Below are 18,201 nucleotides of genomic sequence, written 5' to 3' on the forward strand. Positions count from 1 at the left end.
CAAATAAGGTGTTTTGTAAAGTTTTGCTGTCAAATAGTAAAGTTCACAAAAGATAAAGATTCATTAATTTATGTAAGATGTTTTCCCTTTGACACAAGGCTAGTTTAGGCTAGTTTCAGGGATCAGGGGGATGGCATACTGTCTTTCAGCTATTTTTTAATCTAATGAAAATCTGGAACATACTTCAGATCTTCCTCTCTGCTTCCTCTCTAAGCTTACTGTTTAGTACCCTTTTCATCTTTTTTACATGTATAGTATACTTAAAATGTGATTTATGCTTTAGGTTAAAAGAAACTATTTTTAAAGAGAGAAATTCCAAGCTGCAGCTGGAAATTATGGTTCACAGACTTCAAAATGAAATTAAAAAACTAACTATTGAATTAATTAAAGCAAGAGATCAACAAGAGGATCACATTAGACACCTAAGAACCCTGGAAAAAGCGCTGGAGAAAATGGAGAGGCAGAAGGCGCAGCAGCAAGCCGCACAGGTATGCTCCGTCATCCGTGGTCCCGCGAGGTAAACGCTCATAGCATCTCTCCTGAAACACGCTGCGTCATCACACACAGACAGAGATGTTGGGTTGGATGCAAAAATTACACGTGCCAGTCATTTAACCTGCGGAATTATTTCTTGAATTAAGGCTGCCAGCATTCACAAAGCAGGTATAAGAAGAGTTGGTGGATATACTGCTAGTTCTTAGGCTTGTGTTTTATTAGAGCCAGTTTTTAAGTGACTCCTTGGGGGTGCTTGAAGGCTTTTAATTTTTGTGTTTTCTGAATAGAATTTTTTTTAAGGTTCATGGTGCAAATAAGATTTGATGCTAATACGTTTGATGCTTCTGCATGCGTGCTGAGTCGCTTCAGTCGTGTCCAGCTCTCGGTGATCCTGTGGAGTGTAGCCCACCAGGCTCCACTGTCCATGGGATTCTCCAGGCAAGCGTACTGGAGTGGGCTGCCTTGCCCTCCTCCGGGGGACCTTCCTGAGCCGGGGATTGAACCCGCGTCTCTTATGTCTCCTGCCTTGGCAGGTCGGTTCCTTACCACTAGCACCACCTGGGAAGCCCTTGATGCTTCTAAGACTTAACTTGATGTAACCACACCGTTATTTAGTTAGTTTTGAAAATCAGCTTAGTCACTAGGTCCTGTTACTTAGAAGACACTTTTCTTTGGGGAACTGACATTAAAATAGAAGCAGAAGAGATTATCTAAATACTGTAATTGTGTGTATTTTACTCAGATGCGACTTATCCAAGAGGTGGAACTCAAAGCTGCTGCTGCTGATAGAGAAATAAACTTACTTAGGACTTCTCTTCATCAGGAGAAGGAACAGGTGCAACAACTCCATGAACTGCTTGCACTGAAAGAACAAGAACACCGGTAGGTGAAATACGTACATATCAGGAAAATACGGACATTTAAAAACAAAAAGTCACTTGGTTCTCTCTGCCCCTCCCCCCAGAACTAGGCCGTGATTCAGCAATGGTGAAGTCTGACAGAATTAGGTCATGAAAAATGACATGTTTATGTATACTTTAGAATCAGTCAGTCTTATTGTAAGAACTTGTAACTTAAAAACAAATCAGTGACTTTGTTAAGGTTGAAGTATGAATTTATAGCAATGAAGCTCATTTTGCGTTTCTCTAAGCCCAACCAAAAGTTGATCATTATAATATAGAGAAAACTGTTTTAATTGACTTCCAAGTAACTCCTTGTTAAATTATCAGTATACTTTTTTCCTTTGAAGCAGGATTCAGCAGACTCTTTCCTGTGGAAAAAGACTTTTTCCAGATAGAAAATATTTCAGGCTTTTCAGGTCATGCCTAACTGTCTCTTTGTAGCACAAAAGTAACCATAGGCAGTGTGTGAACAAATGGACATGCTGTGTTCCAGTAACAGTTTATTTCCCCACAAGAAGGGCAGCAGGCCACATTTGGTCCAAGGGCTGTAGTTTTGCCCAGTAGACTGTATTTACTGTTTATTAAAGGCTCAAGCAACGTAGAAGGTGCAGTGAAGCAGAACCTGACTTCTGTGAATGCACCCAAAGGATATTAGAGACCGTAAAATTACTCTCAACTATCTCAGTGAGGTGAAGACTTGGCATATCGCTGTCACCACTGAATAAACAGTCAAATAAAACTCACGTTCTTTCTGTATCTACCATCCTGTCCCTAGTTTTGTGTTTGAAAGTAAGGAGCCGATCTTTAACAATAGGGAATATAGAATATTTAGTATTTAAAGGCCTTTAAAGTTCTTCTTTCCATGTAAAGAGCATCCTCTGATTTTTACTTGTTTTTCATTCCAGGAAAGACATTGAAACAAGGGAGTTTTTTAGTGAAGCTGAGTTCCAGGAAGCCTTAGCTAAAGAAATTGCTAAAGAAGAGAGAAAGCATGAGCAAGTTATAAAAGAATATCAAGACAAAATTGATGCATTAAATCAGCAGTATATGGATTTAGAAAATGAATTCCGTATTGCTTTAACTGTTGAAGCCAGAAGATTTAAAGATGTAAGAACTGGCATCTAGCTTTTTATTGAAAACAGAATCAGCAAGTTATGATTTGATAAAGAGGACTACATTTTAGAATTCTAGCTCTATCTGCATGCTGCCTATAGGATCTTAAGCAAATTACTTACGTTCTTAGAGCCTTATTTCTTTACATAAATAACAGCTGATCTTCAGCGCTGTTGCCAAAGCTAAGTGACATTATAAATGGTCAAGTAAAGAGAGGACTCAAATAGAAATTAGGAAACCTGCATTATCTATTATTTAGCACTATAGAGCAGGGATTGGCAAACTAAAGCCTGGGCTATTGTTGACCCACTACCTGTTTCTGTAAAGCTTCATGAGAACAGAGCCATGCTCACTTGCTTACACAGTGTCTGGCTGCTTTTGTGTCAAAATAGCAGGATCCAGACCTTAAAACATAAACGCATATGGCCTGGCTGACCTGCAAAGCCAGTGAATCTTATTCTATTGCTAACACTCAGACTAAAAATGAAAAAAGTAAGCTGTTTCCAAAATCAGATATTTTCTAAATATTCGGAGAACTGCTATTTATAATGCAATTTTAAAATATAGGTTAAAGATGGTTTTGAAAATGTTGCAACTGAATTGGCAAAGAGCAAGCATGCTCTTGTTTGGGCTCAACGAAAAGAAAATGAGTCTTCCTCTTTAATTAAAGACCTAACCAGTATGGTGAAGGAACAAAAAACTAAACTTGCAGAAGTTTCTAAATTGAAGCAGGAAACAACAGCAAATTTACAGGTAAGACACTGCACCGTCACATTTCCTTTTAACTTTGACATCGTTTTTTTAAGTATATTGTGATCATTTTAGGAAGTATACAGTTGTGAACTAGATAACATTAAGTATATTTTTATGTGTGTGAAGACTAATATAATTAGGAGATAAACCATGGCTGCCCAGGTTGTACTACTTACACTAAAATCGTATTTAAATAAGTGAATTAATTTTAAGAAGCATACTAAGTAAACAGATATCAGTTTCACAGTGGTACAGATGGTTGAAATTTGGAAAATATCAAAGGAATTATTGATATTAATTTTGTGGTAGTGGATGTCTTTACATATTAATATACCTAACTGTAATAATTTTTAATTACTTTATTTCTGTTGTCTCAATTTTAAATATTAGTGATATTTTGCTTAAAAGGACTCACTTTATATAAGTGACCTTTAGATTGTTGATGTAAATCCTTGGTGAAAAATTTTGAGTAATACATGTGTAGTTGCTCTTTTAAAATATTAAATAAAATTCAGAGTTTTTACAGGAATAGCCTCTTAAAATTTGACTTTTTATTTAATGACCTACATTTATTTTTAGTTAATAAAATTAAAACATTTTCTATGTAAAATTTAGGAACATTACTTTGTATTTGCTTAAATAACATTTTTTCTCACTATAAAATACAGAAAGAAAATAAAGAAGTACTTAACAGAAAGAAAATAAAGAAGTACTTAAATTTAATAATTACTTTGCATTCTTTTCAATGTTTTTTGGTGGTATACAGAATCAAATCAACACACTTGAAATTTTAATTGAAGATGACAAGCAGAAGAGTATTCAAATAGAACTTCTCAAGCATGAAAAAATGCAGCTTATTTCCGAGCTAGCTGCCAAGGAATCGCTAATTTATGGTTTAAGGACAGAAAGAAAAGTATGGGGACATGAGTTGGCACTACAGGGTAAAATTCTCAAATTTTCAAAGGGAAAAAATAGCCCATTCTGCTAATGCAGCAAACCAGTGCATTAGAAAAGGGGGGGCTTAACTGCCTGGACGTCCCAGGAGGGAAGGTGACGCTTCATATGGAAGGGTGACTGGTCACTGGTCAGTCAAACAGGAATGACGTTATACTAAGGGATTGAGAAGGAGTTTATTACACCCATTTTCAAGTTATAACTCTGATATTTTGCTGTGGTTTTGTTCCCAGTATAATTTGGTTACGTTTCTGAACAGATATACCTGTATGATGCTACAGCTGCATAAGTCATTGAAAACAATTCTTTCTTATCGAGTGATTTTAAATTGTTTGTACATATGCAACATTCATTTTTTTGCTAACAAGATAAATGTTGCTAACATTTATCTTGTTACATGTGGAGAAATGTGAAATCAGTTATGAATAAAAACCATTTTAGGTTCAGGTAAACTTACCCTTAGTCTCATTCCCTTTCCAATCACCGTAAAGCAAGAGATACACACTGTTTTAAGGCATTCATGGAGACTTTACAAATTATGGCTAGTAGATGTTTGCCTAAATGGAACATTGCTTATTTGACCATTCCATGTAGGAATCTGTAACGTGATTACAAATTAATTTTGTATGGACAGCATAACATGACCCATTAAATATTTTGTGTCTTAGGTACTTGTTCACAAAAGTAACTGCTTGCATGGTTACTGTGGTTTTAGGTTCTCAAAGACCCACAGTTCTTAAAAGGCCTGTTTCTTCTCTTTCCACTTCATATTGTGCTATTACATATTTTGTTCTTTATTCAGCTTCTTTTATGTATTATATCATACACTGTAAAATTAGATGCTCATTAAAAGCAAATCTCTAAGGTCTTTGTAAGTGTTTTACCATGATGTTTATTTCTTAGGGTCTTCTCTAGTCCAAAATCATGGGAGACTAGAGGCTCAGCTTGAAAGTTTGTGTAGGGAGAACGAATCTCTGCGGAAAGCAAGTGAGCGCGACAGTGACACAATAAGAATTAAATGTAAAATCATAGACGACCAAACTGAGACCATTGGAAAATTAAAAGAAGTAAGTCTGACATTTTATTTTAGGAAAAGCTCATAGGGAAGGTTTGAAAATCCGTGGATTAAAGTACCTAATAAATATTTGTCTCAATGAATCCCAACTGTTGTGGAATTTAAGACATACTATTGTGTTTTTTTAATAATGTTTGCCACTTTGCTTTTAAAAGTTACATATAGCATTTATTAACTTGAAATTACTTTTACCTCACTTTTATGGAGAGTGTTATTATGGCCCTTCAGAGTAATTGAAAATAGCGTCTATAATGGGCGGTTGTTGCTCTTCAGTTGCTAAGTCATGTCCAACTCTTTGCGACCCCATGTACTACTGCACACTAGGCTTCCTGGGCCTCGGTGGCCAGTGAAGTTTTGCACACTCAGTGAGGACCAGCAGTGGGACATGCAGGGCGCCAGGCATGTTGTCTGGCTACGTGGAGCGGCTGAAGGGCACGTCCCTGCTAGTCAGGACCTGACAAAGCTTGGTCCTCTGGAGAAGGACATGGCAAACCACCTCAGTGTTCCTGCCTTCAGAACCCCACAAAGGGTTAGGAATCAAAACAAGTTAGCCTTTTTATGTGAACTTTGTGTGGTTTAGTACCTTCCAGTGTTGCTAAATCAGTTCTCAGAATTATCTGTGACAAAGCCTCGTTGTTGTTCAGTCGCCCAGTCGTGTCCAGCTCTTTGCAACCCATGAACAGAACGTGGAAGATTCATGCTCATTTCCAAGAGACACCGCTTTACCCTCTTCTTCAGTATGGCCTGTTTTGGAGAAAACTAACAGGATCTCTTGTTTCAAAGTATATTACATGAAAACTTCCAGAGAAATGCTCTGAAAGTTAGCATGAACCCTAAAATTTGAATCAAATTTGAACTCCAAAATTTTCTTCTGAAGATTGTCTTCAAGGTGTGAAAAAAATAGCCGAAGAAAAGAGTTTTTAAGAAACTTCTAAATGGGATTATCACCCACAAAGTTAGAAACTCATTCTCTTTTTAATTTTTTTTTTTTTAAGGAACTCATTCTTTAATTATAACTACCTAAGATTTGATTTTTTTTTCCCCTTAGTCATTTGTAAGAAACAGAACTTCAAGTACAGAAAATAAAGAAACATTATCACCATGTTGTTTTATATCCATAATTAGCTTTCTACTATGAATGCTTGAACTGTGATTTTTGAACTGTGTTTAGGTACTATAATTACCCTAAACAATTATATCATTTTTTGGTTTTGGATGAAACCAAAATTTCTGTTACATCTGTCATACATGTCAAGCTACACTGAAAATTATTCAGAATTTTTAAGCGGTAAGCATTTTTTTATGCTGAGTATAATACCGTGTTTGACATAACTAGTTCTGCAGTAAGCCTACTGCTTATCAGTCTCTGAACAGAGTTTTGGGGAAAAAACGACTAATAATGAATAACACAGTGGAGCCAAAAACGAAATGACTTTTGGTTTTAGATTTTTGGTCTTAAAAAAAATTTTTTCAGGTTTCCAACTCATCATTTTTCTTTCTTTTCACAATTTAGTACATTTACTTTAAAGACCATTGTATCAGCCTTAAAGATATGAGCATTAATGGTGGATCCCAGCTCATCACAGAACATACAAAGATAACTAGGTATAATTTCTTATAGAAATAAATTCACCATGTGCTCAGTTGCTCGATAATGTCTGACTTTTTGCACCTCCATGCCTGTAGCCCACCAGGCTCCTCTGTCCATGGGATTCTCCAGGCAAGAACACTGGAGTGGGTTGCCATTCGCTACTTCAGGGGATCTTCCCAACTCAGGGATCAAACCTGTGTCTCCCGCACTGGCAGGAGGATTCTTTACCCTGAGCCACCAGGGAAGCCCAAATATTTCACCATAGCTAATAACTTAAAGGGATAATGACCTAATCTGTAAAATTTGGAGTTTGATATTTTGAATTAAGTAGATTCTAAAACAGGATTTTTGAGATTTGGTTTCCTCATATGTATTACTTTGGTACTTTTAAGTATGAGTCACAAGATTCTCTGATGCTACAATGTTATTTTTATTAACAGGGTTATTTCATAAGAATCTTCTGTAGCTTCTATGAATTTCTAATAATCTAGCAAGACTACTCTCCCCTAAGTACTTAAGTATGAGAGTTGTGGGGAGAAAATAAATTATGGAAATGTTGGTCAAGACTACCTGATATCATTGCTTAGAATTTTTAGATGTATAACATACTGAGGAATTGAACCACATTTTATAAAATACTGATGAATTCATTCCTAAATTAGCCTCATTCAGTATTTGTTTGTTTGCCTTCATCATCTTCCTAAAAGGGAAACAAGGCAAGGTGGGCAGGGGAAACAGGATGGAAGCAGGACTGCTAATTTCATTTTTTTCTCACTTGTGGAGACTGATATCGTTAGTTGTTGTTACAGGGTTCCAGCCATCCAGGCATGCCCCTGTAAAGCACCTTCATTGGCAAAAATGAGTCATTTGAGGCCTAATTCCTGCAAACATTTAACAGTGCCTAAGGTAGTTTTGATCTTTCATTAATCCTCTGATTTGTAGTATGCAAATAGAGGATACAGTTGGCCTCACAGGACAGAAGATACAATGAAAGGAAGTTTGGGGGAATGTAGAGCCTATTTTCATGTGGCATTTCAATAGTGATGAAATCATTCAAGTATTTGTTCACTCTAATGCAGAAGACACTTGCTTAGCAGAGTAGAAATAGTATTTTAATTTATGTCATACATGCATTGTGAATATCAATCTTTGCTATATTCTGTGTTAAATAAGATTGTCATCCTACTGTTTTTCTTCCCATGTACTCCTTTTGTGTGGTTGGTAGTAACTTAATGAAATAAAAAGTGTACATAGTGTATCATTCTTAATGGCGTTTAAAACAAAGTAGTGGTGCTACTCCTTATTGATTGTGACTTTTAAAATGTTCTATAGAAATCTTTTCTAAAATATTCACTGAATGTTCAATTTATTTTTTAATCTGTAATTTTTATAATAATTTTAAACCATACTGAATTAGGAAATAAGATATTTAAAATTAATAAAAATTATTTTTTTAATTATTTATTTTCTGTAAAAATGAAGTGTTTACAGGAAAGAGAGGAACAAATCAAAGTATTACATGAAAAAATCACTGAAATACAAAAATGTACTCAAGAACAACTTGATGAAAAATCTTCACAACTGGATGAAATAGTTGAGAAACTAGAAAGACACAATGAAAGAAAAGAAAAACTAAAACAGCAGTTGAAAGTAAAGGAATTAGAACTCGATGAAATTAGAAAAGCTTACAGGTATTATACAGTATTTCCTATTGAGAAATAACATGTGGCTTAATAATTTCAAATAACCAGTTTTTAAAAATTATTGCTTTTCATATTAGTACACTTAATCAGAAGTGGCATGATAAAGGAGAACTTCTGTGTCATCTTGAAATGCAAGTAAAAGAAGTGAAAGAAAACTTTGAAAACAAAGAAAGAAAACTTAAAGCGGAAAGAGACAAAAGTATTGAACTACAAAAGTAAGCATTAAGTCCTAAAGTATGTGGAATATCTTGAAAGAAAACTGAATTGGGATGGGTGGGCGTGAGGAGGGTAAAAACATTTTGGACATAGTTATTTTCCAAGTACTTAATTTCCATTCCATCTATAAAATGAAGATTATAATAGTTCCTCCTTTAACATTTGATGGATGTTTAAACTTTGTGTATATGTGTATTTATGTATGTATATGATTTGTTTGGGTTATTTAGCATTTAAATAGTGCCCGATGTACAGTAATTGCTGTATAAATATTTAGCTTTTATTACTAGAATTATTATTTTCAAATTCTGTTTGAATGGAAACAGGTAATATTTTTGGCTGTTTTATGTGGAGTTGTGTGTGGAGTTTTGGCTTCCCTGGTGGTTCAGCACTAAAGAATCCGCCTGCCAATGCAGGAGACAGGGGTTCAATCCCTGGGTTGGGAAGATCCCCTGGAGAAGGGAATAACAACCCAGTCCTGTAGTCTTGCCTGGAGAATCTCATGGACAGAGGAGCCTAGCAGTCCGTGTGGTTGCAAAGAGTTGGACACAACTTAGCGACTAAGCAACAACATGTGAAGTTTAGAGGAAAAAAATCACTGACTACCAGGGACAGAGAGCTCCTGAAGAATCTAAAATAGATGCAGGTAGCAGTTAGCCTGCACCAGCTGAGGATGAAAGCTGATTTTAGAGAAGGGGAAGAAAATCTATACACGTACGCCATTGTTGTATGGATTTTATAAAATACTCTAGAGGAAATGAGGGTTTTACCTTGTAAACTATATGACTAGACTTGTTAAAATAATTTAAAAAATTAATGGACCTAAAAAATAGGTAGCATGGTTTAGTGACCAGTTCTCATGTCAAAATATAGAATGGTGTAGATAATGTGGCATGTAGGTAGCCCAAAAATCTCATATAGAGGTAGGTTCCCATTATATCAAATCTAATAGCACCTCGAAATTTGATTTTTCATATTTTAACTCAATGTAAATGGAAAGGTAAAAGGTGTTATTGTACACCCCAGAAGTTTTAATTGATAATACAGTCAGTTGGCTGCTAATGGACCCTGTTATACTTTGCTTTACAACCAAACATTAATGCAACCAAACATTGACTTAGAGCCTGTTTTCTTTCCTGCTGGTCACAGCTTTGCAGTATGAAGTCCTTTTGATCCTAAAAGACACAATCATTTCATATAACTAGACGTTCCTAAACTTAATAAAAACCATAAAGCCTGACAATTTTTAGAATCTCTTATGTTGTTTATTGTGTTTTTAAGAGCAAAACAATAAAAAGGCCTGATTTTTACCTTAATGCTCCTATGACTAAGATTGGTAGGTATGATTTTTAATTTAATGGAATTTTAATAAAATAAGTAAATCATTGTTCATAAGAAAGATTTTATTTGCATAGCTTTTTATAATATATAAACTGGTTTTTTTCTTATATCTTACTTTGAACCCAGCAGTAATTCTGTGAGGTTAGCCAAACAGGCAGGATTATCGTGTTATAGTTGACAGACTTTAAATCCAGAGGTTGTGAACTTGCCTTTGGTCACATAGCTACCAAATGTTGCAACAGAAATAAAAGAAAGGCTTTTGATTCATGATCCTAATGCTGAAAGTTCAGTCTCCCTGCACCTGTGCCCAACAAAGTGTCAGAGACAGTTTTGGGTGACGTAGAAAAGGATCGTTTTGTTGCTCTGCCAGGCAAAGGGGGATGCAACAGGCTTGTGCCTCAAAACCTGTGTCCCAGCGCGGGAGGATTTGGTGAGTTTATAGCAGTGGTTCAGGGGTGGAGTTGCTACTAAAGAGTAAGGTATGCACAGGGCCTGTACTCCTTTGGTCGAGCCTAAGGTGGTCTTCCTAATCTCTGCATCCCCTCCCTTCCGTGATAAGCGACTGTTCAAATCTACCCGTTGAAACTCAGGGCAAGTCTTGGAGGCTGGAGTCTATTCCCTGCAAACAAGAAATGGGGACTCAGAAAGGCTTCCGTGCCTGGAGCACAGCTTCGGCCCTAATGTTCAGTCCACTAGTGCAGTGGGCTGTCCAAACCAGGGAGTTTGTTCATTATGAGCTTAATGTTTTTAATAAAATTATTCATATTTAATATTAAGAAATGGGTATTTTGCCTATAAGAAACATTTAGCACTAAAATTTTGTAAATACTGTTTATGTTTATTAACATAGGGTTTTATCTGATAAGCAAACACATAGGAAAATCAGACATATATGCTTACAAACTTGAACCTGCCTATAGTATATACATTGTAAATTATTATCATACTGCTAATACATGGAGAAAAAAAAATTGACAGTAGCATCTGTGAAGATGCTGATAAAGCAAATCCTTAGACTCACAATAAGTGAGAACCAAGAATCCTAACTTTCAGAGGATAATGTAACAAACTTCCACTTATGTTACCCTACTCTAAACTGTTACTAACAGATTCTGTTGGATGATGAACTACTTATAACTTTAGTTACTCAAGATAGTCTTTTGCTATTCAGCGGAGTTATGCTTCCATTAAAATATGAATATGAGTACTTCCATGTAAAAAAAAAATCCTAATTTTTATACATCCAGGTAGATATGTGGTTTTGTTTTGTTTTTAAGGGATGCAATGGAAAAGCTTCATAGTATGGATGATGCCTTTAAGAAACAAGTTGATGCAATTGTTGAAGCTCATCAAGCTGAAATAATACAACTGGCAAATGAAAAACAGAAATGTATTGATTCTGCAAATTTAAAGGTACCATAAGTAAAATTCACTTTGATAATCAGTATTAAATTGTTATAGCTAAGTAAATTGGATCTTCAACAGTGATAAGGAGAAAAAGCAGCATGATTTAATGACCAAATAGATACGAAGAATGTTACTAATGCAATCATGAAGCCACACCAACATGTTGGTAATACTTAGATTAGTTGTAGAATAGAATTTTAATGAAACCAAGATTATAAATTTGATCCTGATGTGCACCTGCTCCATGAGCTCTGGATAAAAATTTATATATCCCTCACCAATTTCAGCTGGAAGCCCTTTTGGTTACACATAGGCAAGGTGAGAATGTGAATGTATTAAGTACAATCCATTACTGCCTTGGACAAGTTCTCAAGGATTGTTTTATTACGAATTAGGGTTCAGACTGTCAAGTTTATCATTAACAAAGGAATGGGTTTAGGATGATACTAAATGACAGGGAAACATCAGAATTAACTTATGAAGCTTTTTAATAATACTTATGTATGAGCTTTCCCCTCAGACTTTCATTCACTAAGACTAGGTTCAAACCTAGATATTTTTAAAACTCAACAGGTGATTCTTGTGTGACTCCACTGCTAAGATCCACTAAATGAGACAGTTATTGAACTTTTATTTTTCCCTGAACTGTTAATAAGAAACACGTATCTTTAAGACTGGAAATTCAGAAATCAGCAACTAGAAAAGGAAAAGAGTTAATAGAAAAGGAAAGGAATACTTCATCTTTTATAATCAAGGTCGTGTAGTTAAATGACATTAAAGGAGCCTGTATAACCAGAAAGAGGGAATTAGGTCTTTGAAAAGAATCAACAATTAATAAAGAAATACAGTTTGTTCAAAATTGAGTTCTTTATTTCAGTTCAGCAGTTGTTTCAGATATTTAAAATCTACTGAGTGTTGAACAAGAGTACACTAGGTATTATTAAATAAGGTATGATGTTAGGCCTTTAGCTCAAAGCAAAATACTGTGTTTGATTTTGGACATCTTACCAGTATGATATAATATCATAGGGAGGTGTTTGTTAGGGAATTAGAAAAATGGCACCAAAGTTTAAATGTGGTGATCATGGAAAAAGGTATCGCATACAGGTGATCATTTAAGTTAGGAGAAATGTTAATTTTTAGAAGGAAAAAAATCAGGAAGTCTATATTAGAGATTAGGAAGAGGGAAGTAGACAGATAGGGATGACTATATTGGTAGTACCCTTGGGAATGTTGTATAATAGGAGAGAGAGTTTCAAGCAGAAATTAATAGTATCAAATACATTGAATCCTAGGAGAATAAATATGGGTTAACAGTAAATCATAAAATTATCTCTCAAAAAGATGGTAGTGTATAACCACCAGCAGCAGTTTTAGAAATGCAGTGTTTAAAGAGTTTCTTTGGGAAGGGAGGTGATTTCAGTTTTGAAAGTTTGTAAGGATAAGTCAGGAGTCAGGATTTGACATTCATAAGAAGCATAGGATTGCTTATGAATGAGAAAGCAATTAAGTCGCAAGATTAAGTCAGAAGACTGGGTTTCATCCAGATATGCTACTGAGAAGCGCCACAACCTTGAACAAGTTTTCTAAACTATAAAATAGAGTTAAATTACCATGTGTTCATTACAAGAACCTATGAGAAATAAATGGATAGTACACATGTGAATATTTTGTATACAGTATGACATTGTTTTCCATATTACTATTTGAATAGGTTAACATTTTATTAACCTCTTGCTTTAAATGAACATCACATCACAAATTATAAAATGTATACAAATAAATTTTTTACTTTTCTGCATTGTTTAAAATGCATTTCCACTGAGAAATTTAAACGTTATAAAATGTACATGTTCGTTTAGGTTCATCGGGTTGAAGAAGAAATGCGTGGACTTCTGGAAGAAACATGCAAGAACAAAAAAGCGATGGAAACAAAAATCAAGCAGCTTGCGTTTGCTCTGAGTCAGATTCAGCAAGAAATTTGATGGTTCTGAGAACAAATTTAACTGAAATGGATCAGCAGGCCTATTGTAAAAATGATTAAATATTGTAATAGTAGTAACTGCTGTGACTTTGAAATGTCTCTTTCTACACATTTCATTCTGATTATATTTTAAAAGACTTTTGATCAAATATTAATTGTATATGTAGGTTTTTTTATAATAAATTTTTGACAATTGTGTGTATTAGAAAAACCTATCAAAATAACTAGACTTAAAACACTTTTTCTTGTTTCTCTGCTATACATTGTCTGGTCATTACACATTTGCCTATTAAGTATGTTAATGAAAATTTAGTATTTTTGACTACATGAGAGAAAGTATCTTAATACTGTTAACCTTACTGTGTTGATGAACTAATTATATTTATTGGTTGTCCTTTAGTTGAGGTAGCTCCATTCTTTTAAAATGCTCATAAGTGTAGCCAAAAAATATTTTAAATCTGTATAAGAGATGTGGTATTTTTAAGAATGCATATGTATGTCTCCACATCACTCATAATGACTCCTTTTTAGTTAGTTAATGAGGAGAATTCTTATTTTACAACTTAAAACCCTTTTATTCCATTTCATATCAGTTCATTTATTTCTATTTCAACTTTGTCATCTCTTATGTTCCTGTGTATGCAGAACAAAGATCTGAATACTATTCTCCTTACTATTTATGAAAGAAAGAGAATATAATACCAAACTCTAACTAATAGCCAGTGAACTATGTTTTTTAAAATTAAATGCAGTCAGAAAACAATGTAAAGAGAGGGACCCGTTCATTACAGGCAAGGTTTATACTGAAATCTGTGGGACATCAAGCATATCAGCACATGTAATGGGAGCCTATAGGGGGATGGGAGGACATAAGAAATATTGGGGAAAATAATAGCTGGAACCTTCCTTAATTTGATGAAAAAGATGAACCTACATGTTCAAGAACTTCAGTAAAACCCAGGATAAATAAACACAAAGAGAACCACACCTAGACACTTCACAGTGAAACTGCTGGGGGAAATCTTGAAAGTAGCAAGAAAATATGATTTAATGTAAAGGAATAATTAACAGTTGAGAAATTTCTCATGAGAAATAATGGAGACTAGAAGGCAGTGAACGACATATTTTAGGTACAGGAAATAAAAAACAGGAAGTTGAGAATTCTACATCCAACAAAATTATCCTTCAAAATAAAATGCAAAACACACTAGATGCAGTGGGCTGACAAAAGTTTTCAACAACAACAAAAAAATCAGCTAAGAATTCTATATCCAGCAAAACTGTCTTTCAAATGAAGCCAAAATAAAGTCATTCTCAGGTAACAGCTGGGAAATATGTTCCTACCAGACCCACCTTAACAAAAAAGGCTGAAGGAAGTTCTTCAAATCCTTTCAGAATGTGACCCTAGAGAATAAGTTGAATAAACATGAGAAGAAAAAAGAAACACTCATAAAGCTAAATATATAATTATAAAAATATAAATACATATTTTCCCTTCATCTCTTAACTGATTAAAGAACCAAAATATATAAAATAATGTATATAATTGTATTATTGGGAGCAAAACAAAATGTAACATTTCCCCATATCAGTACAAAGGTGGATGGAAGCAAAGCTGTATTGGGAAGTAAGGAAATAGGAGATAGTAACTTGAAACCCATAGGAACAAGTGACAGTGATGAGTTGTAAATATAAAAATTAATTTAACTATGACTATGTATTTGCTGTCCTACTTAGACTTCATATAAAACAATCAGTTTCATAACAAGAAGAGGAAGAAAATAGAACTAAATAGAAACATTTCTACATTTCACTGAAATTGGGTTAGTATAAATCTGTTGTATATATAAACTTGTGCAGTCATTAAGAATGTAACTCATATAACAAAAAAGGGAATTAAAATGTTACACTAGAAAATACTTGTATAATACAAAAGTAGGAAAAAGCAATAAAGTATTAAGCAATTTTTAAATGCAGTAAAGATAGAAAACAGTAAAATGGCAAAGGTAAATTTTAAAATTTGCATAATTTAACTATATCAATAATTACATTAAGTGTGATCCAATCAAAAGAATAGATAAAACAAGATCGACTATATAACGCTTTCAAATATGCAAATAGATTGGAAATATCAGTAAAAAGAAAAATGTAGACAGCAACCATAAGAAAGATGGAGTAACTATACTAATATCAGACAAAATAGACTAAAAAAGTGTACTAGAAGAAAAGAGATGAAACAATGTCAATTCATCAAGAATAATAAGTATATACACCTAACAACATATTCCCAAAATTCATGAAGAAAAACTGACAAGACTTGAAGGCAGGGTGTGGGGTGGGGGACACGATTATGCAACAGTAACACAACCTCCCTGGTGGTCCAGTGGTAGAGAATCGACCTGCCAGTGCAGGGAACACAGGTTTGATCCCTGGACCAGGAAGATCCCATGTGCCATAGGTCACCTAAGCCCACGCGCCACAGTTAGGGAGCCTGTGCTCTGGAGTTGGCGAGCCACAGCTACTTCAGCCCAAGTGCTGCAACCACTAAGCCGGTGCACTTTCAGCCCAAGGTCTGCAACTAGAGAAGCCCGTGCACTGAACCTGGAGAGTAGACCGAGCTCCCCGCAACTTAAATCCCACGCTCAGCAACAAAGACCCAGGGAAGTCATAAGGAAGCAGTAACAACACTCCACTTTCAACAACCGACAGAACAACGAGGCAGATCAGCAAGAGTAGAAGACTTCAACAACAATAAACCTACTAGGCCTAACAGACAACTGTAGAACACTTTAAAAACAGAATCTTCGCATCCTTCCGAAGTGCACCGGGAACCTTCTGCAGTGTAGATAAGATGCAAGGTCAAAACGCAAGCCTCAGTGGATTTGGAATTATTGAAGTCACACAAAGTATGCTCTCTGAACACAGTGAGCTGAAATTAGAAAAGAATAACAAATTTGGGAAATTTACAGTGTGGCAAAGAACAACTACTGGATCAAAGAATAAATCACGAAATTAGAAAAATTCTTTGAGGCAAATGGAAATAGAAAATACAAGATGTAGCTAAAGTAATTAGAAGGAAATTTTTATCTGCAAGCAACTATATTACAAAAGAAGAAATATTTCGAATCAGCATCCTAACCTTCCACCTATAGTGTTAGTCACTCAGTCGTGTCCAACTCTGCGATCACATGTACGATAGCCCAGCAGGCTCCTCTGTCCATGGAATTCTCCAGGCAAGAATACTGGAGTGGGTAGCCTTTCCCTTCTCCAGGGGATCTTCCCGACCCTGGGATGGAACCCGGGTCTCTGCCTTGCAGGCAGATTCTTTACCATCTGAGCCACCAGGGAAGCCCCTCTACCTATAAGATACCGGGGAAAAAGAAGCAAACTAAAGCCAAAGCAGACACAATGAAAGAAAAATAGAGCAAAAATTAACGAAAGAAAAAACACACCTAAATTTTTGATGTTGAAAAATTGACAAATCTTGAGCTAGATTAATTAAGGAAAAAAAGGCTTAAATTACTAGAATCAAGAATGAATACAAGGAAATAACAGTAAGAGTGGGAGGAAACTTTGGAAGCTGATGAATATGATTACTTCCTTATGATGGTCATAATTTCATGTGTGTATACTTATTCCCACTCATCAAATTGCGTACATTAAATATGTACAGCTTTTACATGTCACTCATACCTTAATAAAGTGGTTTAAATTTTTTTTAAACATTCCATTGACAATAAAGTTTAAAGATAAAATTCTTAGGTTTATATTTAACAAAAGTTCAAATCTCATACTCTGAAAACTACAAAACATTATTGAAAGGAGACAATATTCATGGGTTAGAAGACTCAATATTGAAAAAATGGTAATTTTCCTCCAAATTCATCTACAGATTAAGTGCAATCCCCACCAAAATCTCAGCTAGCTAGCTTATTTGCATAAATTGACATGTCTCTAAAATTCATATAGAAATTCAAGGAATCTAGGCCAAAACATTCTTCAAAAAGAAAAAGCCGGAAAACTCACACTTCCTCATTTAAAAACTTAACTAGAAAACTACAGGAGAAAAGCAGTCAAGATGGCAGAGTTGAGGGAACCTAAGCTCACCTGCTCTCAGGAGCACCCCAAAATCACAACAATCTGCAGAATAACCATCACTTAAAAAGACCGAAACCTACCGGAAAATATCCTCTACAGCTAAAGACATAAGGAAGGAACCAAATGAGACTGGCAAGAGAGGCAGACCCACGATATAATCAAGTCTCATACCCACAAGGTGGGCCACCCACAAACTCGAGAATAATTACATTACAGAGGTTCTCCCACAGGAGTGAGAGCTCTGAGCCCCTCATCAGGAGCCCCAGACTGGGAGTCCAGCACCAGGAAGAGAAACCCCCAGAGCATTCAGCTTTGAAGACCAGTGAGGCTTGACTGCAGAAGCTTTACAGGGTTGGGGGAAATAGACTTCATTCTTAAAGGGCACACACAAAATCTCATGTGTACCAGGACCAACAGAGAAAGCACTAATCTGATAGGTGCCAAGGCCAGGCCTACCTGCTGGTCTTAGAAGGTTTCTTAGGGAGGCAAGGGGCAGCTCTGCCCTGCCCTGAGGACATACACAGTGATGGCCGAGATACAGGGGAGTGGTCATCTATGTGAATTCACTG

At 35.4% G+C, this 18,201-nt stretch overlaps 1 protein-coding gene across 3 annotated transcripts in view; it reads left to right on the forward strand.

Annotated features, from left to right (window-relative positions):
* Window positions 1-13,745, forward strand: part of LRRCC1 (leucine rich repeat and coiled-coil centrosomal protein 1) — a 40,275-nt gene extending 26,530 nt beyond the window's left edge. For all 3 annotated transcript variants that reach the window (XM_081496773.1, XM_081496770.1, XM_081496771.1), the window contains 10 exons: window positions 284-488; window positions 1,238-1,377; window positions 2,303-2,504; window positions 3,078-3,263; window positions 4,030-4,204; window positions 5,121-5,284; window positions 8,366-8,574; window positions 8,664-8,801; window positions 11,421-11,556; window positions 13,413-13,745. In XM_081496773.1, coding sequence (XP_081352899.1) covers window positions 284-488; window positions 1,238-1,377; window positions 2,303-2,504; window positions 3,078-3,263; window positions 4,030-4,204; window positions 5,121-5,284; window positions 8,366-8,574; window positions 8,664-8,801; window positions 11,421-11,556; window positions 13,413-13,535 — 1,678 coding nt within the window. In that variant the 3' untranslated portion in view covers window positions 13,536-13,745. The remainder of the gene's footprint in view (window positions 1-283; window positions 489-1,237; window positions 1,378-2,302; window positions 2,505-3,077; window positions 3,264-4,029; window positions 4,205-5,120; window positions 5,285-8,365; window positions 8,575-8,663; window positions 8,802-11,420; window positions 11,557-13,412) is intronic.
* The last annotated feature ends 4,456 nt before the right edge of the window (window positions 13,746-18,201 follow it).

The sequence above is a fragment of the Giraffa tippelskirchi genome, chromosome 6 (genome assembly GCF_054371585.1).
Source record: "Giraffa tippelskirchi isolate mGirTip1 chromosome 6, T2T-mGirTip1v1.2.pri, whole genome shotgun sequence".
Lineage (NCBI taxonomy): Eukaryota > Metazoa > Chordata > Mammalia > Artiodactyla > Giraffidae > Giraffa > Giraffa tippelskirchi.